The sequence below is a fragment of the Stegodyphus dumicola genome, chromosome X2 (assembly GCF_044657685.1).
Source record: "Stegodyphus dumicola isolate Sdum_Otavi_A_Nest chromosome X2, ASM4465768v1".
Taxonomy (NCBI): domain Eukaryota; kingdom Metazoa; phylum Arthropoda; class Arachnida; order Araneae; family Eresidae; genus Stegodyphus; species Stegodyphus dumicola.
This window is the reverse complement of record NC_140781.1, coordinates 156,413,889-156,437,692: the sequence shown is the minus strand read 5'-3', so window position 1 is coordinate 156,437,692 and position 23,804 is coordinate 156,413,889. Positions and strand designations below refer to the sequence as shown.

The window sequence follows — 23,804 nt, the reverse complement described above, 5'->3', positions numbered from 1 at the left end:
AACTACCTTCTAATACTGACTTTATTTTAGAATTTAACAAGAAAACATCAAATTAGAGACCGAATTAAATGTTCATAATAAAACTAGGTATATGCCATATGTATTACATTGATCACTTCACTTTATTTTAAAAAATAATAATTAAAAGTCATAACATTAATCAGTTAAATAAGTTTTACAATACCTGCTACAAATTTTAATTTTACTAAATATTCATAAATTCAAATCCAATTAGAACGTTCAAAATTTAAAGTTTTGTCTTTTAGCTATTTTTAAATAATAACAGTACATTAATTATGAAAATAATAACAATTAGTTTAAAAATAATGTAATAAGCATCACAAAAAGAAATTTAAAGATAATTAAACAAACTGATTATTTTTAAGAATTATTATGGAAGAAAATTATTCATAAATCAACAGATTTTACTTTTAATTAAGTGAATTCACTTGAAAGTTTTTTTTTAAATCCAAATTGCAAAGAATAACATTTCTGATCTTCCCAATTTAAGTTTAAATTGCAATTTATTTCTTAAACTTGATAAAGCCCGTATGAACTATACTTCTGCCTTGTTGAAGATCTTTATTTAAAATAAAATGAAAATGCAGACCGTCTGTCCCACCTAAGTAAGAAATTTTTTAAAGGCAATTACGTATTATTAAATCAACTGTGAAAATTAGCTGAGATCCTGCTTAAGTTGCACCATTTGTTCCTGAAAAACTCTGAAGGAAATGACACCTCTTCATTTAATAAAAAATTAGTATTCTACTTTCTTCATTTTCAGACTTCGTAAAAAGGCTTTCATCAATTTCTGTCAATTTGTTAGGCCCTCCAAATTTTACCAAAAGCTCGTGTACCTTACCAGAAGCAATTTTACCAGAAGCTCAGAAAGACACTGTACAGTTACTGTACCAGAAGCTCTGTATAGAACACTCTGTAGTACAGATTTTTCACAGGTGACCGTATCAATCTATTTACTGATTTCTTGGCCATATTCAGCTGAACATAAAAAACATGCCCATTAACACTTTTTTTTATAGTAGGATCCTATAACTAGGAGAATAATCCACTACTGTCTGTTTTCATGAAGGCAGGTCCTAGGTTTTTAACAGTTGTTTCAAAATGCAAGAGAAAATACAGCAATAACAGTAAATTCATATCCTTGTTCATAAATACAGAAAGTACCTTACTGCAATTACACCAAACAAAAGTAGAGATATTATCAGTATGTTTTTACTTCAGGCTCATCCTCAACTGGTGCTAAGACACACTGCTTGATGAAAGTTTCACAGTCGACAGAATAATATGCAAGTACAGGGTGTCCATAATTAAACTTGAAATTTGTGAGCAAAAACTATACAACAGAATTGCATGAAAACTGGGTAATGGCAGAATGAAATGATGGGAATTTTATTGAGAAAAAAAAAAACATTGAGTTTTAAAAACCACCACTAGATGGTGTTATGGAATATAAACTTGTGGCATATGCAAATGTAACCACAGTAATCTTGTGCACGCACAGCAAACCTATAAAGTCCCAATCACATTATGTTTTGGCTACGCGGGACTTGATGTTGAAAGGGACAATTCTCAGAACCTGCACAATTCCGAGAAACCCAGGTAGCTAGGTTACCATTTTTACTTACTACAAACACTTGAACACAAAATACTAATTGATTATCACTCAGATTGGGATGACGTGAGGCTTCAGAAGCAGAACTTTCATCTGATTGGTTGTCTCTACCCAGGACTGAGGTCCAGCCAATACATTTTTGGCTAGGTTTGAAAAAATCCCGCGTAGCCGCAACATTGTTTCCGTAGCTAGGCGGGACTTCGCTTCAGGCGGGGCTCTTTTTTCTAGGAATCCTCCCGTTTAAACCAGTGCTACCAGAATTTCGTTTCTCAGAAAAGTCTTGTCTAGCAGAATTTGCAGCCATGTGTGATAACCTTTTAAAGATGCGAGAGGCAAACTGCAGAACTGGTAATGTCACACTCAGTAATCATCGTAAACTGTCTAATTTACTCGCAGTCATACTTGTTTCCAAGTCAAGGAAGATGACGTTTACTGGTGAAATTGTTTTACCGAAACGGAGACTCTGCTACCGAAGCTTTGCAGAAATTTCGGTCTTTGAAGCTGTTATGAAAAGGTTCACTCACTAGTCAAGGACTAACAAACATGATTGGAAAATTTGAAGCAACTGGAACATTGGAAATTCAGTCAGGAAGGGGACGAAATAGTGTTCTTCAGGTCAGTCAGGAAAGGGACGAAACAGTTAGTGGATGATGTAGCGACGCAAGTGGAGGAAGACAGATCGCAAACCTTCAGCAGCACTAGTGTTCGGCTTACTGCAGCATTTGTTGACCAACCTCATTCCACGGTTCATAAGATTCTTCAAAAGGTCTTACTTTACTACCCTTATAAACTGTTGCTAGTGCAGCAGCTCTTACCAACTGATCTGGATAGTCGACAAACTTTTACGTTACGGTTTCTTGCGAAAATTGAGCTCCAGGATGAACGGCCATGGAACATTTTGTGGACCGACGAGGCCCACTTTCATACGGAAGGTGCGTTTAACATGCACAACTGCCATATTTGGGCTGCTACAAACCCACATCAATTCCTACAAATTCCATTACACTCTTCGCATGTAACGGTTTGGTGTAGCTTTACTGCAACTTTCATTGTGGTTCCGAAGAGCACAGCGCTGCAAGCCCTGTAACATGCACCATCACCAGTCAATGATACGCTTCAATATTAGAGCAACCCGTTATTCAGGCTCTTCAAGCAAGGCGATGTGATACAACCACAGTGTTTATGCAGGATGGTGCTCTTCCACACTTCGCCCGTTGTGTGAAACAAATGCTTCGCCACCATTTCGGTGAAGACAAAATGATCAGCCGGCAATTTCCTACAGCTCAGCCTCCTAGATCCCCTGGCTTGAATCCTTGTGACTTTTGGCTTTGGAGATACCTTACGGCCATGGTCTACTGTGATTCCATCACATCTCTATTCGACCTTAAAGAAAGCATAGAATGCCATGTGCATAACATTTCCCAGTTCATGCTGCTTTCAACAGTCGAACATGCGATTTTACACTTCCAGATGGTAGTAAACAATGATGGGCATCATATCGAGCATGTTTTGTAAACTTTTGCAGATTATTTATACGTTCTCAATAAAGCTATGATGTGCCACCTAGGGGTGGTTTTTGAAACTCATTGTTTTTTCTTTCCTCGATAAATTCCTATCGTTTCATTCTGCCATTACCCAATTTTCACGCAATTCCGCTGTATAGTTTTTCTACTGACTACTCGCAAATTTCAAGTTCAATTATGGACACCCTGTACCTTTTTAAATTAACATACCAAGTTTAGCAAGTTGCCACCATATAAGCAAATAAACAAATATATATATATATATATATCATACATTCAGAGATAGTTAATGCATGGGTAACCTGAAAAAGAGAAAACTATAATGTCAAGAGGTGTTAATTTATTTCTTGCATTTTCTTCACTAAGTCAGGAGAGGGCATTTCGGCCACAGTTGGACTATGTTTCCTTTTGACCACTATGAAAGTGGCTAAAATGGAATACAGTCAAAAGTCGTTAATTCGGACTTCAAAGCTACAAACTTTCTGCGCATGCGTCGCGTTGACGCATGCGCGTAAGACCTTTACGGCTGCAAATATGCTTGTGCGCATACGCATAATGCGTTTAAGCATGCGCGTTTGATGTATAACAGACGGTATAAGCTAAGCTAAAATTATCTTATTCAGTTAATGTTGCAGATTGCGTTGTACCTTAACCTTCGAATTGGATCCGGCTTATTATTTTTTGCAGACTGTTAGAGCAATTTTATAAAAGTAAGATTGAACTTTCGATTATGTCAAATAGAATTTCCGATACATATTTACTAAGATGTAAAGGATCTACAAAGCGAAAGTATGTTTCGAAGTCCATTAAACAAAAAGTGGAATTGCTGCAAAAAATGGATAAAGGCATATCCTTCGTTTCTCTAACCATTCCGAAATCTATTTATCAATTTCACGCTGCTCTGCGGCATGGGAGGGGAAACGCCGTGGCACGCATTGAACTGGAAGTTGATCTGTCAGCACTATCCTTATCTTCAGGGCAGATGTTTTTATTTTATTTGGCTTATAATTCCTTACTAAATGTAATATTTCATCTTGATGTACTCCGTCTTTGATATGATTTAAATCAAATTCCTCCTCATTATAATTCGCTTCAGATAGTCAAGAAAGTGACACAGAGGTTATTGAAAACGAAAAAATTTCGATTGACAAATTAGTCGGTATTCTCGACACAGCAAATATAGGACTTGAACAGCGGAACTTTGTAACTGAACAAGAAATTATGTCTGTTTATAGAATTAAAGAGAAAGTATTATCACATAAAACGAAGCAACTTAAACAACTTACATTGAAAGAAATGTTTAATAAAGTAAACAAATAAATATTAAGCTTTTTCTTTTTGTAAATTTTGATACCCTTTAGATCATAAGATCATAATTGTTCTTTATTTCATAAATTACAGTTTCATATTTTTAATTTTATAATTTCTGCATGCCATCTTACCAGATTTAAACTGATGATCTATAATCCGGAAAAATCGATAATCCGGAATCACTGAAGTCCCGACGAGTCTGGATTAACGACTTTTGACTGTATTACCTCAGACTTCCAACTAAGCTTACTTCCCAGCCAGATACCATAAATGCTAGACTATCTGTGGTCAGAGTGTATTTGAATTATCTTGGTTTCTGTACCCATATCTGTACTGAGTGAACTTTGTGCCACTTCTGCTTCTGCTGCTTATCCTATTCTCATTAGTAATATGCTACTGCAGTTCTTTTTCTGTTTTAAATTCTATTTATTCCAAAAAGGGGCCCAAAATATTAGCGAAGGAATTAATGAATTATTCATTCATTAATAAAACGTTTCATCTCAAAATATATAATTCTTATTTCTACTGTCCTTTATGCTATGCTGTATATACTCTAACCTGTTTTTGTGCGATTTTTACTTTATGTGAATTTTTTTTTGTGCGGTAGTACTTTGATAATAAAGCAACAATAATAAAGCAACAATAATAAAGCAACAAAAAAAAAAAAAACCACACAAAAACAGGTTTGAGCATAATACGAGAATTGTATTAATTTAATTCTCACTCATCTTTAGTGGATTATTTTACACTCTGAACTTAAATTCAAACTACATGCAGTTTGCCCAGAATTTTAGGTTGTACCGAAAATACAACCTGAAAGCAGCAATGACCCAAGAAAATAAAAAATATTTAAGTAAATTTTAATTTTAATATACTAAATATTTACCAGTATATATATATATATATATATATATATATAAACAATAATGACAGAAAGGAAAAAAATTACAATTTATAGCATTCATGTTCTATCTGAAAACTAAAAGTTCATACCCCCAAGAAAATTTCAGTTGGTTACTCTTTGTAATATACTGACAGCTAAATATTAAATTTTCAATAATTCTAATCAGCTGAATTAATAACTGAACAATTTCCTTTTAATTTAAACTAAAAATAAACAAGTTTTCATAAATTTCCAACTTTTCAGAGAAAAACTTCCAAATGGGACAAAACTAGAGAACGAATAACCTACTCCCTTTCCGTTATTTTTTTCTTCGACACATACAGGAAACATAAACATGTTTGCATGTAAATAATTTTAAACTTCTTTATTTCTTACTACAACTTGATATTTGATGGCCTTTTCATTCTGATAAAATTTGTAGCTTTAAAGAAAAATTACAAAATATATATGTGCTTTTTAATATGCTATGTTTGTTTAGTTATACATTTCCATCAGAAATATTACACTGTATAATTTCCTCCCTGGTTTTCAGGAGGCAAAAATTAGTAAAACAATGGATAAAAATATGAAAGTGAATATGGTACATTATAACTTGCACAACTCCCATTACATTTTTAGAAACTCTCTACATTGCGATTGATGACACCTCTAATTTCTAACATTGTGATGGATGATATCTCTAATTTCCAGTACCCACTTTAGTGATTTCTGCAGGTTATAACATGAAGATTATACATTTTTTTTCTCACACAAGCAGACATTCTGATTTTGTTGTCCAAAGGGGCTTTGTTCCTGAAGGACTATTGTTTTTGTTTTGTGATTTTGCATTGAATTACTATAAATGTCCGTTTCACTTTTTAAACTGTTGCCACCAAATGTTAGAGTCTTGCATTATATTTGAAGAAATTAAATAATGAAAAATCTTCATAAATGTATGTATATTTCTTGCATTGTGATAAAACGACGTTGCATAGAGCCATCGAATTTTGAATGACGTAATCCTCTTACGAATATGAGCATGTGGAAGACCAAATTTTAAATTTGGAATTTGTTTTATTATTGATTTCGTAAACTTTAACAAATTTTTGAGTAACAAACTCAATTTAAAAGCGAGCAATGGCAACACTCAACAGCGGGGGGCGGGGAACCCTTTTTTAACTCCAGCGGGCGTGGAACTGTGAATCAGAAATTCTAAAGATATGCTCATTTTTAAATTATTTTGCCACATTGCTACTGAACTTAATTTTATGGTTTAAGTGCAAAGAACATGATATCTAATAAATAAAGGTAACACACAAAACGTTAAAAAAAATGCCCCTTTGGACGTAATTTATAATCTGAAATCTTTCAGATTTTTTTTTTTGGGGGGGGGGCTTGTATTTTTTTTTTTTTTTTGTATTTTTGTTTGTTTGTTTGTTTGTTTGTTTCATTATTTACAAAGGCACTTCACTACTTTTTATTTGCATGTTTATACTACGGTTAGAGTAGAGATACCCCTTGTATTATCACAAAGTTGTTTCATTTATCACCCAGTTGTTTCATTTATGGTAGCCTGAGTAGTTGAATGGTATGGAAACCCTATTATGATGCAATCGGTTGCATGACTGCAGTAAATTCGTAAAGGCCTGTGGTGTGTGTGTTGGTTAGGAAGTATATTGCTTGTTTTGTGATTTAGATGGCAAAATGGCCGAAATGTGGTAAAATTAATTTGAAGTTTCTATACGATTTGGAAAGAAAGGGGAAAAGAGTATTACTTGACTGGTGTGTAAATGAAGGTTTACTTAGTAGCCATTGTTAGGTATCCTGTTTGTAGGGAGGAAATGTGTATGGTCGAACATCGGAAATGCGTACGGTCAAACGTTGTTACGGAGGATAATTTCGACTCTTATTTTGTGAATTTATGTGGCAACGCCACTATACAGATTCTAGTTCAGATAATTTTAGAAAATTTTTGGATGCTGTTAAGGAATTTTGTTTGACTGAAGACATGTTAATTCGTAAATAAGGTAAGTGAATATTTCTTTTGTGTAGTGTAAAGATGAACTTTTTTTAAAATTATTTCATTGTTTGATTTAAAATGTAGTTTATAGAGATTATATATTTTTTTGTTGGCTGCTCCTTTGACTTTTTAAGTGAATATAGTTCGATGTGTACATGGACAAAGTCAAGGGAGTGCGCAAAGCCTAATTTGTGCAATTCTCTGATTTTTTTTTTTTTTTTTTTTTTTTTTTAAGTGAAAATACGCGATGCGTACATGGATAAAGTCAAGGGAGCGTGCAATGCTATTTTTCTGCAATTCTGGGATGTTTTTTTAAGTGAAAATAGGTTGATGCATACATGATACTGAGTTTGTGCAATTCTTTGTCCTGTTATTTTGGATTTGTGTAGCGGCGATTTTTTACACAAAAATCATTACTACGCAAGCCAAAATAACAAGTCAAAGAATTGCACAAACTCGGTATCCATGTACCACCAAAAATTGCCAAGTTTCGCCAAAGGGTAACCATAAATATACTTTTACCCATACTACTACTTAGCAAATTTAAAGTTTCTCCCTCCTTTCCCAATTCAGTTCAAAATTTGTTTTATTTTATTGCAAAAAATAATTAGCTTCATAAAATTTTGTAATATAAAACTTCTAGGACTGTTAAATTTAAATATTTGCAGCAATTTTTACTTATATTGAAATAATGGCACTTTCATTTAAAGTTAGCTTTTTCAAATAGATAAGCTGCACATGAACACATATTTTATAAGGACACATATAGAAAAAAATAAATGTTTAAAACTTTTTATTTACATATATTTTCTTTTTTATTAAAATTAATTTTTGCTTAATATAATGTGAAGCAGACTGAGATGCAGAGTCCAAAATTTAAACTCTGAACAATAACTTCCTATTTCTTTGCAGATTCCTTCTGCATTCATCTTTTGGTGTTAATTAGATTCTTTTATTTCTGAAATGACTACAAACAAAACTATTCAACATACTTTTTTCAACATCCCTATTTGTTTCCAAAATGACAACAATGAAAAAAAGGATTAGAGTTGACTTTAGGGTACCCATTCAGAAGTCAAACAACAAAAATCAGCATTATATTTACAAAATTTTCACAGGACTAGTTTTGATGGTTTTACTGAACCACCATCCTCAGCTGCAAAACCGCAAATCAACAAGATAGGAAATAATGATTAGATAAGATAAGAAAGCCTGGACAAGAATAAGCAAGTGGCGCCATTCGTTGATGAAACCAGAATTAAAACATAATTTCTTTAAAGGCCGAAGGCAAAGTTGGATTGGAATTAGGATCGTTAACTAGAACAGAAAGATTTTTATGAATGTGAAATGCCTCTAGAAAATCCAGTTCTCCAATGGAAGATGTTTTTTGAATAATTTTGGCAGCAGAAAAATTGAAAGTGTGATTTTCGGACCAACAATATTGAGCAACAGAAGACTTCTGTGTTTCCTTTTTTCTAATATATGCCTCATGTTCCTTGATGCGAAATTTTAAGGCTCTCTTAGTTTGGCCAATGTAAATTAAACCACACTGGCAAGGAATCCTATAAATACCCCAGGAGTTCATATCCGGAATGGGGTCCTTGAGTATGGAACTCGGAATTTTATTGATGCGAGAATAAACAACTCGAAAGTTAAATTTCTGCAAAATATGTGCAACTTTATAGCTAATTGATGGAAAGAGAAGAATGACAACAGAATTCTTATAATCTCCTAAAACAAGAAAGTGCCTTTTCGTGTATTATTGAGGTGAGAATTTTTTAACTGCTTGGTTAATAATGTTGGGTGAAAGCCCCTGTCAATAGCTACTGCTTTTAAATAATTTATTTCTTGATTAAGAGCCGGTTTGGAGGAGCAAACTTGAAGAGCACGGAAAACATAGGAATAAAATGAAGCTAACTTTTGTTTAGTCGGATGACATGATTTAAAGTATAGTGGAAGGCAAACCAATGAAGGCTTACGGTAAACCGTAGTACTGAAGTTGGATGTATTACGTGTGACCAGAATGTCGAGAAACGGAAGAGAATTGCAAGTCCTAAGTTCAAAAGTGAACTGAATAGCAGGATCAATAGAATTCATTGTTGAAAGAACTTTATTTAAGTCATCTTTATTACCTTCAAACAGGGTAAAAGTATCGTCTACGTAGCGGAACCATGCCGTGGAAGTTTAAAGTTTCAAACAATTTTGATTCATAATAATGCATGTAGATATCAGCCAGGATGGGACTGTGGGGGCTTCCCATGGCTAATCCCTCAGTTTGCTTGTAATATTTATTTTGGAAAACATAAAGTGTTTGTTTCAAACTGAGTTGAGTGAGAGAAATTAGCTCATCAATTTCGATGCAAGAGAAATGAAATTCGCGAAGTCTGGTTTCTAGACATCTTAATGCACCCTCCACTGGGACATTGGTGAATAATGATTTTACATCAAAAGAAACCATGAGTAAATTACTAGGAGAAATGTTTTTAATCTTTTTTACAAAATCTATTGAATTTTTTATGGTGTAAATGTTATTGTCTAATAGAGTTGAAAATCTAGAAACTAAATATTTAGCTAATGGATACGAGGCAGTACCTAAATTTGATACAATAGGGCAGAAAGGAATACCACTTTTATGAATTTTGGGAAGAGCATATAATCTGGCACAATTCGCAACAGATGGGATAAGCAAATGTTTCAAGTTGCTTGAAATGATTTGCAAAGATTTGATCGCAGTTTTTATTTTTGACAAGTCCGAAGGTGAAGGATCTTTAGGGATCGGATTATATGGTCCTTCGTTTAAGAGTTTAGTGACACCATCGATGTAAGTGTTCTTATCCATGACGACTATCTGGCCACCTTCGTCGGCCTTTGAAATGATAATATCCGGATTAGAATGAATTTCACGCATTGTAGCTCTCTCTCTCGCAGTTAGATTTGGTTTCAAAGGTTTATTATTGAATTTCACATTATGAGCGATAAGATGAGATGCCTAATCATTTCTTTCTGTGAATCTGAAACTTTACTGTACTTGAAAGCTTTTTCGATAGGAGCCAAAATCTTTGGAATCGAGGGTTTACAGGTTTGTGAGAAGTTAAAATTATATTTTAGAATTCTCTCTTGTTCTTCTGAAAGACTAACATTAGAAATTAACTATTGGCTTGATGTTTACAATGGGAAGATTTCTTGAACTACTTGAACTGGAAGACTGTAAAAGGAGTTTTTCGAATTTAACTGCAAGGGTGTTTTTATGACAGTTAACTGCATTCTCCGTTCTAGACCAAGACTTTTGTTCAAGGGCAGTGAATTTTGGATATGATTTAGCGAGTTCCAGATGAAGCTTATAGAGTTCATGTTCAAATTTGGACAATTGTTTACGTGTATTCCTTATGATGGACCGAAGTAAGGGAAGCTTGCAATTTAACAGAATTCTTGAAACGTGACTTGAAAGGTTTTTGATTAGATTTGATTTGAATAAAATTGGGGATCAATTTTTTACATTTACATTTAAGTAAAAAGTCAAGATGATTCAGGAATTTTTGCCATTGCAGGCGTAATTTAGTGAAACGATTAACGGATGAAGGCATGATAAACAAAGCAGAAAATCAAACTAAATTAACTAAGCAATAATAAAGCACACACAAAACAGCAGAAAAATCCCTCACTGAAATGAACAGAAATCAAAACGTTTGTAAGCAAAATGCATGAAATCAGACAAGCATAGCACAATATCCATATATACAACACATAAACAGAACTTGAAAATTGCAAAAATGTACTTACTGAAACCCATGCAATAACAAAATGGCGGCCACACCACGTGCAAAAAAGAAAGCAAAAAATAAGCATGTTTGGGGCTTCTATAATTAAGACACAATAACACGCCGAATAAATACTAATTCAGAAGTCATACAACAAAAATCAGCGTTATATTTACAAAATTTTCACAGGACTAGTTTCGATGGTTTTACCGAACCACCAGTCCAGGCTTTCTTATCTTATCTAATCATTATTTCCTATCTTGTTCATTTGCGGTTTTGCAGCTGAGGATGGTGGTTCGGTAAAACCATCGAAACTAGTCCTGTGAAAATTTTGTACATATAACGCTGATTTTTGTTGTTTGACTTCTGAATTAGCATTTATTCGGTGTATTATTGTGTCTTAATTTTAGGGTACCCCTTGTATTATTGCGAAGTTGTTTCATTTATGGTAACCTGAGTAGTTGAATGTTATCGAAACTCTATTATGATGTAATCATTTGCATTATTCCAGGAAATTTTGAATCATGGGATGTTTTGTAAGGGCTTTTGTGGTGTGTGTGGTTAGGAAATACATTGCTTGTTTCATTGTTTAGATCAAGGATGTCAAACTCGCGGCCCACAACAAATATTTTTGCGGCCCGGCCAATATATCGGCAAATAATAATATATAATAATAAAATAACACATCGACGAAGGAAAAAAATTAAATGTTTACTGCTAGGTAATTAACGATAATTTATTCAGTGTTGTTAGATTACTCCAGCGAGCTGACACACACACTACTTAAATTACAAATGCGTGTGAGTAGCTTGCATTCAGCTACCTTCGGCTTTTGGGGGACACGTGCACTCAGAACTTGTACGCATCCCCCGATAGCCGAATGTGGCCGAACTCATGGTCTCAGTTTTCCAATCATAGTTTTGTAAGATATATTGGTGCATGCATGTGCATGCACTTTGCTTTATTATTAATTATTACTTAATTCATATTGTTACGGATTTCATAGTTATTTATTTAGTTAGTTTTTTTTTATTTAGAATTGTAATTAGATTTGCTTCATGTTGCCTTTGCAACGCAGATGATTTCTGAAAAGACAGCTGCGTTGGAAGGTAAAAAATAGAACAGCGCGTGCATTTAATACCTAATAAATAAATATCTCATAACTGCTGTTGCCATCCACAAAAATCCAGATATTTATAATGTTTCCAGTATATTCAAGAAATTAATTATAAAGCTTATAAAAGCCGAGAACAAATAACTCATCTCAGTAGTAGCTGTAGTTCTAGCGAACTGTTTCTTTACTTAATGCTGTGATCGATTTGTAGCGATTTCGTTGTGAGATAGAATTAGTTTCTCTGTTTTGAATTGATTTTTGCTAAACGCTTGACATTTTGTGATATTGTTAGAATATTTTTGAAGAAATATTTCAGCATTTTGATTTATCTCTTGTGGAAAGAATAAATTTTTGTTAACTTTTTAACGTTAACCGTGTTTATTCCAGCCCTTTGTATTCAGTATGTCTATATCAAAACCAACTAGTAGTAAAATTAAACGAAAAATCGTTGACGAACATAGAATATTCCAAGTAAAATGGGAATTAGAATATTTTTGCTGTGAAATAAAAGATAAAATAATCTGCTTGATATGTAATAATACTATTAATGTACCAAAGTTATATAATATTAAACGTCATTACGAACAACACAAATCGAAATATAACAATTACAAAGGATTAATGAGAGAAGAAAAGTTGAAAGAGCTCAAGTTAGGAGTGAAAAAGCAACAGTCCATGTTTAGTAAAGTATTGCAAGAAAGTGAAGCGGCGGTACATGCAAGCTACGTCTTGTCCGAGTTGATAGCTAAACATTCGAAGCTTTTTACTGACGGTGATTTCATCAAGGAATGCCTAATGAAAGCTGGAGAAATTGTTTGTCCTGGAAATGTGAAGGCTTTCCAATCAATTTCATTGTCTCAAAATACAGTTGCGGAAAGAGTTACTGATTTAGCCGCAAATTTAAGTGATCAGATCAAAGCAAAATCATCTAGTTTCGAAAGTTTCTCCATTGCCTGTGACGAGAGCACGGACATTAGTGGCAAAGCTCAATTAGCAGTGTTTCTTCGTTCTTGAGACAAGAATTTTAACATTCTTGAGGAATTACTGGAACTAATACCGATGCCTGGTACTACCACAGGAGAAGATATATTTACTTGTGTTTTTGGACTTCTGCAGAAATACAATCTACCTTTGGCAAAATTAAATTCTGTAGCTACAGATGGCACTCCATCAATGAACAGGGAAAACAAGGAACAGGGAAAACAAGGGCTTCATAGCATTACCAAGAAAAAAACTTAGTGAAATTCACGGTTCAAACTTTCATCATATGCATTGTATTATACATCAAGAAGTTCTATGCACGAAAGTAATAAATATGGAGAATGTTTTGTCATATATAAAAAAAGTTATAAATTTTATAAGATCTCGAGGTTTAAATCATCGTCAATTGACTGCTTTCTTAAGTGAGTTAGATAGTGAATATTCGGGTTTATCCTACTATACCGAGGTACGTTGGTTATCTTGCTCAAAGATTCTCAAACAATTCTGGGATTTAAAAGAAGAAATATGTCAGTTTTTAAAAACGAAAAATCAAGACGTAAGTTTGTTTTATGATCCAATATGGATACAAGATTTATCTTTCTTGGTTGATATAACCAAACACTTAACCGATTTAAATTTATCGTTACAAGGAAAAGATCATATCATTATGAACATGTTTGACATAATTAAAGCATTCAAATGTCAACTAGTTCTTTGGGAAAAACAACTTAAAAATGGAGATTTGACGCACTTCCCGACGTGCAGCATGAACAAATCAAGTTTAGATGATACTTGTTCGTAACAAAAATACGCAGAAAAAATTGCAAATTTAACAACTGAATTTGAAACGAGGTTTAATGATTTTAGTTCCCTCGAAGACAAATTTTTTTTTGTTTTCTTCGATTTTCTCAATAAGTATTGACTCAGTACCCAGCCATTTGCAAATGGAAGTGATCGAGATTCAATGCAACTCAAATTTGAAAGCAAAATTCATTGAAGTGGGCGTGCCTGAATTTTACAAATATTTACCAGCCAGGTTTGAAAATACTCGAAAATTCGCATTTGAAATTATTTCCACGTTTGGTAGCACTTATCGGTGCGAGCAGTTATTTTCAGTCATGAAAGGTAATAAGTCTCCTATTAGAAACTGTATTAATGATGCTCACCTTGGGTCAGCGTTGAAAGTTATCACTGCAAACAAAATTCCTCCTGAAATAGGAAAGATAATAGCAGAGAAGAGATGTCAAGTATCAGGACGTAAACAACATTAAATTTTTCTTATTCTTTTCTATATAAATATATAGATATATGTTTATTATTGTATTATTCAAAATAAATCTATGTTTCTATGAATATTGATTTTTTTTTTTTTTTTTTTTTTTCCCGCCTAAAGTTAAACTTTGTTTGTTTGGCCCAAGTGTACCTATGAGTTTGACATCCCTGGTTTAGATGGTAGAATGGCTGAATGTAGTAAGATTAATTTGAAGTTTCTGTACGATTTGGAACGAAAGGGGGAAAGTGCGTTAAATGACTGGCGTGTAAATGAAGGTTTACTTAGTAGCCATTTTCGGAACAGTCCCGAATACGTATAGATTCTAGTTCAGATAATTTTAGGAAGTTTTTGGATGCTGTTAAGGAATTTTGTATGCCACAGAGGTAAGTGGATATTTGCTTTGTGTTGCTTAAATGCATAATGTTAATGCATAATCCTTTTTTATGTTATTTTATTGTTTGGTTTAAAATGCAGTTTATTGAGATTATGTATTTTTTGTTTGCCTCTACTGTAGAATTGGGTGCTCCTTTGACTTTTTAAGTGAAAATATATTGATGTGTACATGGACAAACTCAAGGGAGTGCACAAAGCCTAGTTTGTGCAATTCTTTGATGTTTTTTGAAGTGAAAATAGGTCGATGTGTACATGGACAAAATCAAGGGTGTGTGCAATGCCATTTTTGTGCAATTCTGGGGATTTTTTTTTTAATGAAAATAGGTCGATGAGTACATGGATACCAAGTTTGTGCAATTCTTCGTCTCGTTATTTTGGCTTTATGTAGCGGCGATTTTTGCCACAAAAATCACCACTACTCAAGCCAAAATAACAAGTCAAAGATTTGGACAAATTCGGTGAAACACGGAGGTTATCGTATCCATGTACTGCCAAAAAGCACCAAGGGGTACCCTAAAATATACTTTTACAAAAAAAAGTTTAATAAATGCCTCCCAAAATTGAAAATTCTTCAGCTCTTACTCACTTTAATGTCGCAATGAACTGCAGGATTGGCAGCAACGGGAAAACAAAATAAAACAGACGGCACACCTTTCCATTTAATCTCATAAACATCCACTGCTTTCTCTTAATTTCACATCAGTTCCTCAACATTTTGGTCACATATAATGCATCCAACTTCAGTACTTCTGTTTACCATAAACCTTCATCAGTTTGCCTTCCACCACACTTTAAATCATGTCATCTGACTAAACAAAAGTTAGCTTCATTTTACTCCTTTGTTTTCTGTGCACTTCAACTTTGCTCCTCCAAACTGGCTCTTAATCAAGAACTAAATTATTTAAAAGCAGTAGCTATTGACAGGGGCTTTTCACCCAACATTATTAACCAAGCAGTTAAAAAATTCTCACCTCAATAATACACGAAAGGCACCTTCTTGTTTTAAGAGATTATAAGAATTCTGTTTTCATTCCTCGCTTTCCATCAATTAGCTATAAAATTGCACATAGTTTACAGAAATTTAACTTTCGAGTAGTTTATTCTATCAATAAAATTTCAAGTTCCATACTTAAGGACCCCATTCCAGATATGAATTCATGTGTACTTACAGGATTCCTTGCCAGTATGGTTTAATTTAAACTGGTCAAACTAAGAGAGCCTCATAATATCTAATTAAAGAACATGAGGATGTTGGGAAAAAGGAAACACAGAAGTCCTCTGTTGCTGAGCATTGTTGGTCCAAAAATCACATTTCCATTTTTCTGCAGCCAAAATTATTCTAAAAACACCTTCCACTGGTGAATTAGACTTTCCAGAGGTGTTTCACATTCAAAAATTAGTTAACGACCCTAATTTCAATCTATTTCTACCTTCAGCGTTTAAGGAAATTATATTTTAGTTTTCTTGTTTCATCAACAGATGGCCCGAATAACTTAACTCCTGTCTAGCCATTCTTACCTTATCTTATCCCGTTCATTTGCACTTTGACAGATGAGGGTGATGATTCGGTAAAACCACTGAAACTAGTCCCGGGAAAATTTGCAAATATAATGCTGATTTTTGTTGTTTGACTTCTAAATTAATATCCACTGCCTTTCTAAAACAACATGAAAGAATTTCATCACAAGAATCATTACTTAAAGAACTTCCACGGTGAAAGAAATATTTACGGAAGTTTCAGACTGTGTCTGTTATTCCAAATCTAAATAAAGTGGAACTTCCGATCATGAACACCTCACTTGACAAATAATCCGGTTTACAAACAAGTCAACTAAATAAAAAATGCTTCCAATGACAAATTGTCTCAAGTTATGAGCAAACAAGTCAGCAACATATGATTTCCAAAGCTGTTTTGAGGTAACCTAAGCTATATATTTAACACTCAAAGCCTTCTGTAAACATCATTTTAATTTTGTCAAGTGCTTAGCTCTCATTAACAAAGCTTGGCAGCAAATGACTTACAACACCATACATTTGTCCAGGAGGAAATTATGATCACATTGGGTAGCAAAAAGAGTCAGCACTTAGGCCTTTCCTTTGATGTATGATATTGTGTTTCTAATAAACACAATATAGTGGTTTGGGTAGCAAAAAGAGTCAGCACTTAGGCCTTTCCTTTGATGTATGATATTGTGTTTCTAATAAACACTAAATAGTGGAGAAATTACTAGAGAACCATAAAAATGAGCTCAACAAAAAAAAAGGGTTGATCTTTGGATTATGGTAACTTGGCGATTTTTTGGCGAAAATTTGGCGACCAACTCTGCTACAGCAACCCTCTGTTTTTTTTTCGCCGCCATTTTGTCTTCCCGAAGTAAAGACATGTTTCTTTTCTTTTTATTTACTCAACACTTTTTCCAACAATCTACTAGCCGAATTACACTTATGCTAGAAATTTTATGGAACAAAACTGCTTAATCATGACAAATATTCACTGCAAAATTAGGGAAAAGTGCAGAATCGCACATACATAGTAACCATGTACACGTCGACTTATTTTTACTTAAAAAAAATCCCAAAATTGCTGTGCACACTCTTGACTTTATCCATCTAAACTGCTATTTTCTCATAAATTACAAAAATTTGCACAAAAATGCAGAAAAATTTTGTGAATCTTTTAAACTCGGTAAAAAAAGCACATATATGAAATTACCTGATCGTGAAAAATTATATATCCTAGCCAAGGATGAACATTTCCACGTATAATATAAATAAAATATCCAAAACCTTTTACCTCTAAATTATCTATTATAAACGTCACCAACGAATCTATAACAAAACATTAAAAATGGTTACAAATACTTAGTGTCAAATATTTAAATTATTTCCATACACGTTTACTTCCACTCAAACGTATACCAAATTGCTACAAACATATAATTTACAAAATAACTATCATTTAATTAAAATATAATTAAACCATGTACACGTTGACTTATTTTTACTTAAAAAAACATCCCAGAATTGCACAAAAATGGCATTGCGCACACTCTTCACTATATCCATGTACACTGCTTTTTTCTCATAAATTAGAAAAATTTCACGAAAATGCATGAAAATTTTGCGAATCTTTAAATTCGGTAAAAAGGGCATATATGAAATTACCTGATTGCGAAAAAGTATATACCCTTTCCAAAGATGAACATTTGCACATATAAAATAAATAAAATATCCAAAAACTTTTATCTCTAAATTATCTATTATAAACGTCACCAACGAATCTATAACAAAACATTAAAAATGGTTACAAATACTTAGTCTCAAATATTTAAATTATTTCCATGCACGTTTACTTCCACTGAAACGTATACCAAATTGCTACAAACATACAATTCACAAAATAACTATCATTTAATTAAAATATAATTAAACCATGTACACGTCGACTTATTTTTACTTAAAAAAAATCCCAGATTTGCACAAAAATGGCATTGCGCACACTCTTCACTATATCCATGTACATTGCTTTTTTCTCATAAATTAGAAAAATTTCACAAAAATGCATGAAAATTTTGTGAATCTTTAAATTCGGTAAAAAGGACATATATGAAATTACCCGATCGCGAAAAAGTATATACCCTTTCCAAGGATGAACATCTGCACGTATAAAATAAATAAAATATCCAAAAACTTTTCCCTCTAAATTATATATTATAAACCTCACCTACCAATTTCTAACGCATACATTAAAAATGGTTCCAAATACTTAGTGTCAAATACTTAAATTCTTTCCATGCACATTTACTTCTACTCAAACGTATTCCAAAATACTACAAAGATATAACTCTCAAAATCATGATCATTAAATTAAAATATAATTAAATTAAAAAAACACTACTTAAGATATAAATAAGCACATACATTAAATTAATAAAAATTAGCTTACAATCCTAATTACTTTAAACTAAATCATTGCTAATAACAATTTTTCAATAATACCATATTAATGTATTTACTCCTTATATTTAGAACAATGCATAAAAATAATATCCTCAAATAATTAAAAATACTAACTTACCTAATCTTCTACAGAATCTTGAGTGTATGGCGGATCACAAAATGTCCATTTTCACCAGATTTCTTGCACCGCCATTCAAACTTATCTGTAATATCCTTCCTTTCACACAATCTCATTTCATACCCACATGTTGGACATTCATACTTATCCGCAATTAAGCAGTTCTTTTCAATTACACATAGAGGCAATAAAAATTTCGGATTTACTTTATATAGGGCCATGGGATCCAAATATTAAACAACACTGTTTCACAGAATATAGAATGAAACTAATGCTGTACAGCAGATATTTTTACAAATTTACCCCCTTTTCCGATTAAAGAACAGTGATTTGTCCATTAATGTCACATGACATATCTCATGATCTCTCATTTCCCTCACACAAAATAATGCGTAATCGGAACTGAGTACTTCTCACATTATTCCCAAAGTCCTAGTTAGTAACCTTTATCGCCTCCAAACTGTTGCCTAACTACCTGTTACCACATTCCAAAGATCAGCCAAAAAAAGAATTACGTCAACTTGAGAATTAACAACAGAAGGCTACTGTGGAAGAAATGTCTTCAGAAGAAGTGGAAGGAAGAAAAATAACTCTAGTCCAAAATTTGTGCTAAGTATTCACATAGCAATAAAATGGTAGCAAACTGCTGCATAAGCATGTTTAATGACAATGGCATGCCCCAGTTTAATAACATTTTAAAATCTAGGCAACAACAAATCATACTACATAATTTTGAGTGAAACAGAGGTCCAGTGAATCTCAAGCAGAATCAAGTGGCACACACAAAATATAAAAGAAGATACATTCCACGGACCTGATGCTTTTACAGAAGGAAATCTGGCATCTAATCACAATAACAAACAATTCCTCATCTTTTTCCCCTTATGCTGTCTCTTTTATACAGGTACAATAAAATTAAATTACATTTTAATCTATTTAATCTGTTTAATATTGTGTTTATCTTTTTTTATATATATATATTTAATTATTTCCCTCACTTTTGGGTTACAAACTTATGTATAAAGTAGTGTTGTAAAGTTTAAATGGTACTATTCCGTTTTGAGGACTGTAAAAAAATTGGAAGCGACAATGTATGCGCAAAAGCGCCAAATCTAGCAAACACGCCCATTTAACAGCGCACCAAATCTAGCGTATGTGCTGATTTCAGATTGTGTAAGTTTATATAATTCTATATTTCTAATGATGCCATTGAAATACTAGTTTCATTTTTAAATCCTTTTTTGATATCTTATGGATTTAATAATTTGGGAATTGCCCATGACGAAAAATCTGCAATAGAATTTTGAGTAAAGTGCAGAATCACCCACTGCTTGACGCATTTTTAAGAATTGCACATACTCTGTATCCATGTACACATCGACCTATTTTCACTTTTAAAAAAAATCCCAGAATTGCACAAAAATGGCACTGTGCACACCCTTGACTTTATCTATGTACACATCGACCTATTTTCACTTTAAAAGTAAAAGAAAATTGACAAAAAATCCAATTGTTTGCAGCATTGTAAAAAGCGGCAAACAAATAAGTGGGCGATTTTGCAGTTTACCGCGAATTTTTCCATAGAAAAGGATATTATAGAAAATTATGTTTGAACAACCACGAGATGAAATTATGCTTTAGTGATAACTCGGTAGCGAAATAGCGATGCAGGCATCCATTCAGTTATGTTTTGTAATTTGACTAATCTTTGGAATATGGTAACAGGTAGTTTGGCGACATTTTGGTAAGGCGATAAAGGTTAGCAGCTAGGACTTTAGCAGTGTACATGGATAAAGTCAAGAGTGTGCACAATGCCATTTTTGTGCAATTCTGAGATGTTTTTTTAAGTGAAAATAGGACGAGGTGTACATGGATACCTGCAATTTGACTAATCTTTGGAATATAGTAACAGGTAGTTTGGCGACATTTTGGTAAGGCGATAAAGGTTAGCAGCTAGGACTTTAGCAGTGTACGTGGATAAAGTCAAGAGTGTGCACAAGGCCATTTTTGTGCAATTCTGAGATTTTTTTTTTAAGTGAAAATAGGACGATGTGTACATGGATACCGTATATGTGCAATTCTTAAAAATGCGGCAAGCAGTTTGCGATTCTTCACTTTCTGCCAATTTCACACCTAATCTTTGTCATGATTAAGCACATTTGTTCCATTAAAGTTCTAGCACAAGCGTAATTTGGCTAGCAGATTGTTGGAGAAAAACGTTAAGTATAAAAAATAAATAAAAATTTTTTAAAAAAACCATGCCTTTACTTCGTGAAAAACAAAATGGTTGCTGTAGCAGGGTTGGTCGCCAAATTTTCGCCAAAAAATCGACAAGTTACCATAATCCAAAGATTAACCTGCTTACATAAGAAACTTCACACAAAAATTTCACATATTTTTAAATATTACATTAATGTTGCAAGTTACCACAAATGAAAATGTGTTACGTTTTACATAGAAAATTAAATAATTATCTCAGTGTTGCTATATTTCTGTTGAAATCAGACAATAATATTTACATGAAACTAAGAATAAAATTTTAAAATAAATAAATTTAAACATGTTAATTTTTTAAAATCTGTAGCTGATATATTTTAAAAACCATAAAAAAACAAGTAGAAATTTGTTTCACACTGAAATATGACGTATGATCTCCTGAAGCATAACATATAAAATTAAATGCTTTCCATAGTATTATTTACAATTCATTGTAAATGTACAACCTGTAAATATTTCCTTTTGTAAACTTTATTTTGTAAATTTTACCCTATAACAAATATGGATGAAATGCATTTACTGGATGCTATGATCTCCACTAAGCAGAATCTTTCTCATCTTTTAGTGAATTAAAAATAAAAATCTTTACTAATTTTGCACATAAAAATTGAAATTGAGTAGCAAGCTGTCAAGCAGTACCAACATATTCTAAATTTTAACCCGTTATAAAACCATTATAGCTTTAAAGGCCTTAATATATATGTTCGTGTAGTATGAAAGAGAATTATATCATTTTGGAGTTCTTAAAAAATAAATAATAATAATAATAAAAACAGTTCTGCATACCTAAAACATCTAAAGATCTTGTGTGTACCATACAGAAAGGTTCAAGACTTATATAAAATTATTATTAGAAACATCCATAGCTAAAATGCACAAAACTGAAAGTTATTGGTTTAGTCTCGTTTATGTGATTATGGCAAAGCCTCGAGGGCTGTCTGCCCTACTGAAAGTTACTGAAAATTATTACGTTAAAAGAAATTCTAAAACGTAATACTTGTGAAAGAATTTTAAAATAAATATTCATAACTTACCACGTATTTTCTCTTGCGTTTGCTCCTGCACCCCGGATGTTTCAACACTTTTCTTAATGCTCGAATTCTTGGTTTCCGAATACTTTTCAAGCACAGTAGAGATGATAACATTATTTCTTAACTCTATTAAATAATCACAGCTGTATGATTTACCACACTTCACACATTCAAAGTAATCATCTTTCATAGCTTTGACGATACATTTCTTTGAAAAAGTGTGGCCACATTTGAGTGTGACAGGATCTGTCAACACACCATAGCATAAAGAACACAAGAGACTTAACTTTGCATTCTTGTATAATTTATCCCTTGCTTTCTTGGCCACACCGTCCAATAATATTTCTAAATACTGTGAATTAGAATCGGGGAAACCCGAACTGTAAGCTCGTATGCAAGTATTTAATGCTTCATGCACCTGCCCATACTTTAAATTAGATTTCAGAAGATCGCCCAATATATCAATTTTACCCACATTTCCCACAACAGGGTTTTCAAGATTTTCACATTCTGTTTGACTTCTACTCACACTCGCTTGCAGATCGGATTCTCCCATACTTCGAAAATTGCTACAATCTCTGCATTGCATTACATTGGATATATGAATATTTTCGTTCAGAAATAGGCCACTTAGGTTCCAATTCGATCACACAACAGAACATGTTAAGAACGTGACAATTACTACCATAGATAAGCATTACCATTCGATTTCACAATAAAACAGATACTTTATACATTGTAATTATATAACAAATACTTTAGCGTTTCGCACTCCGCTTCTCCCGATAAAAGCAGACGCTCAATTGACACTGATCACAACTAGCGCCCTCGTTATGTCAATGTTTAAAAAGGCACTTACATAACGCAATCGTCATGGCTACGTCACAGAAATATTGGCCACATCGCCCAACTTGCGGAAGAGAGCAAGTTCTAAGTTTGCTACTTTAACCAAGATTTTTCCACTGCACTTGATATGCGTCTGTGTGCATGCCTATGCATAAATAGATCTGAGAAAAATCATGAAATTTATATTTGCTTTTGTTTTACACTATTTACGGCGTTACTGTCTTATTAACGCAGATGAGCTCAGTATAAAATTTCTAAATTAACACTTGTCTAATATATATAAAAAGATAAAGTCAAGACACACCACACTATTATCAATTCAAGGACGTTGGACCTTTTGCTTTTCATGTTTGGTCCAATCTACGTTATACAGCCTTTCAAATTCATATAAAAATATACGCAACTTTTTCCTCTGAAATGACCCTGTCTATATATCTTTCCTTCTCATCTAGGCTTGATTTTTCGCCCTGCGTGCAGAAAAACTAACGAAAGCAAAACAAAACATCTGTCTACTTGCCTGCGTGCATGTTCCATAATAATCGGCCTAATTTTAGTCTCGTAAATAACTTTCTAAATTTAGTGAAGGACTGTCTTCTCAGTGGGAGGCGGGGCCTTTATTTTTGCGCATATTATCTCGTCACTGAACCGTCTTCAAAGAAACCTTAGCAATTTTCTTTGCTTTT

General features: G+C 33.0%; 1 protein-coding gene across 1 annotated transcript in view; it reads right to left on the bottom strand.

Annotated features, from left to right (window-relative positions):
• LOC118188810 (LON peptidase N-terminal domain and RING finger protein 3) overlaps positions 1–23,099 on the bottom strand; it is a 119,956-nt gene extending 96,857 nt beyond the window's left edge. Inside the window, exon 1 of the mRNA XM_085809038.1 lies at positions 22,279–23,099. Coding sequence (XP_085665164.1) covers positions 22,279–22,864 — 586 coding nt within the window. The 5' untranslated portion in view covers positions 22,865–23,099. The remainder of the gene's footprint in view (positions 1–22,278) is intronic.
• Positions 23,100–23,804: the final 705 nt, after the last annotated feature.